The 982-nt window shown below is 67.5% G+C and overlaps 1 protein-coding gene across 1 annotated transcript; it reads left to right on the top strand.

The window, feature by feature from the left end:
• Positions 1-77: 77 nt before the first annotated feature.
• Positions 78-977, top strand: VDBG_02750 (conserved hypothetical protein; the record flags this gene model as incomplete). Its single annotated transcript, XM_003006565.1, has 1 exon — positions 78-977. One exon carries the CDS (start codon positions 78-80, stop codon positions 975-977), a length of 900 nt encoding a protein of 299 aa, XP_003006611.1.
• Between the last annotated feature and the right edge of the window lie 5 nt (positions 978-982).

Genomic DNA, 982 nt, shown 5'->3' with positions numbered 1-982 from the left:
TTCCTTGTCTCTTCCCTTCCAATTCCTCTCACCCTCTCGATACCCCCCCTCCCCCGGCCATTGCGCAACCGCCCACCATGTCGTTCTCCAGTCTGTTCGAGTACCTGCTGACGCCGTCGATGGAGGTCATCTTCTTCGGCATCATCGTCGTCCTCCTCGTGCCCCTCGTCCTGCACACGGTCCTCATGGGCAATCCCGACCACACGAACCTGCCTGTCGTCATGCTCGCGGGCCCCATGGGCGCCGGCAAGACGGCCCTCGCCTCCCTCCTCGAGCGCGGCACGGCGCCGTCCGAGACGCACACGTCGTACGAGCCCAAGCTCGTCGAGCTCAAGGCCGTCAAGGACGCCAAGGACGCGTTCCGCGCGCACGACGACAAGACGCCCCTCGGCAAGGCCACGACGGCGAGCTTCTCCCTGCTCGACACGCCGGGCCACCCCAAGCTGCGGCGCCACGCCCTCGACAAGATCCGCCCCAACATCAACGAGCACCAGTACAAGGCCGTCGTCTTCGTCGTCGACGCCGCCGCCCTCGGCGACCAGCCCGTCCTCGCCGACGCCGCCGAGTACCTCTACGACGTGCTGCTGACGCTGCAGCGCCGCTTCATCGCCAAGAACAAGTTCCGCGGCCCCGACGAGAAGCGCAAGGGCAACCAGCTGCGCCCCGTCCTCATCGCCGCCAACAAGGCCGACCTCTTCACGGCCCTGCCCGCCACCGTCGTCCGCGCCACCCTTGAGGCCGAGCTCGCCCGCATCCGCGCCTCGCGCAGCAAGGCCCTGCTCGACTCGGGCGTCAAGGAGGACGACCTCGGCTCCGAGGCCAACGACAGCTGGCTCGGCGAGTACGGCTCGTCCAAGTTCGCCTTTGACCAGCTCGACGAGTTTGACATTTCCGTCGACGTCCTCGGCGGCAACGTCACGGGCCAGGACGGCCCTTCGGTCGACAAGTGGTGGCAGTGGATTGCGTACCGCGTCTGAGCGCG

The sequence above is a fragment of the Verticillium alfalfae genome, genomic scaffold (assembly GCF_000150825.1).
Source record: "Verticillium alfalfae VaMs.102 supercont1.3 genomic scaffold, whole genome shotgun sequence".
NCBI classification, from domain to species: Eukaryota; Fungi; Ascomycota; class Sordariomycetes; order Glomerellales; family Plectosphaerellaceae; genus Verticillium; species Verticillium alfalfae.
This window is presented reverse-complemented; position numbering and strand designations above follow the sequence as displayed.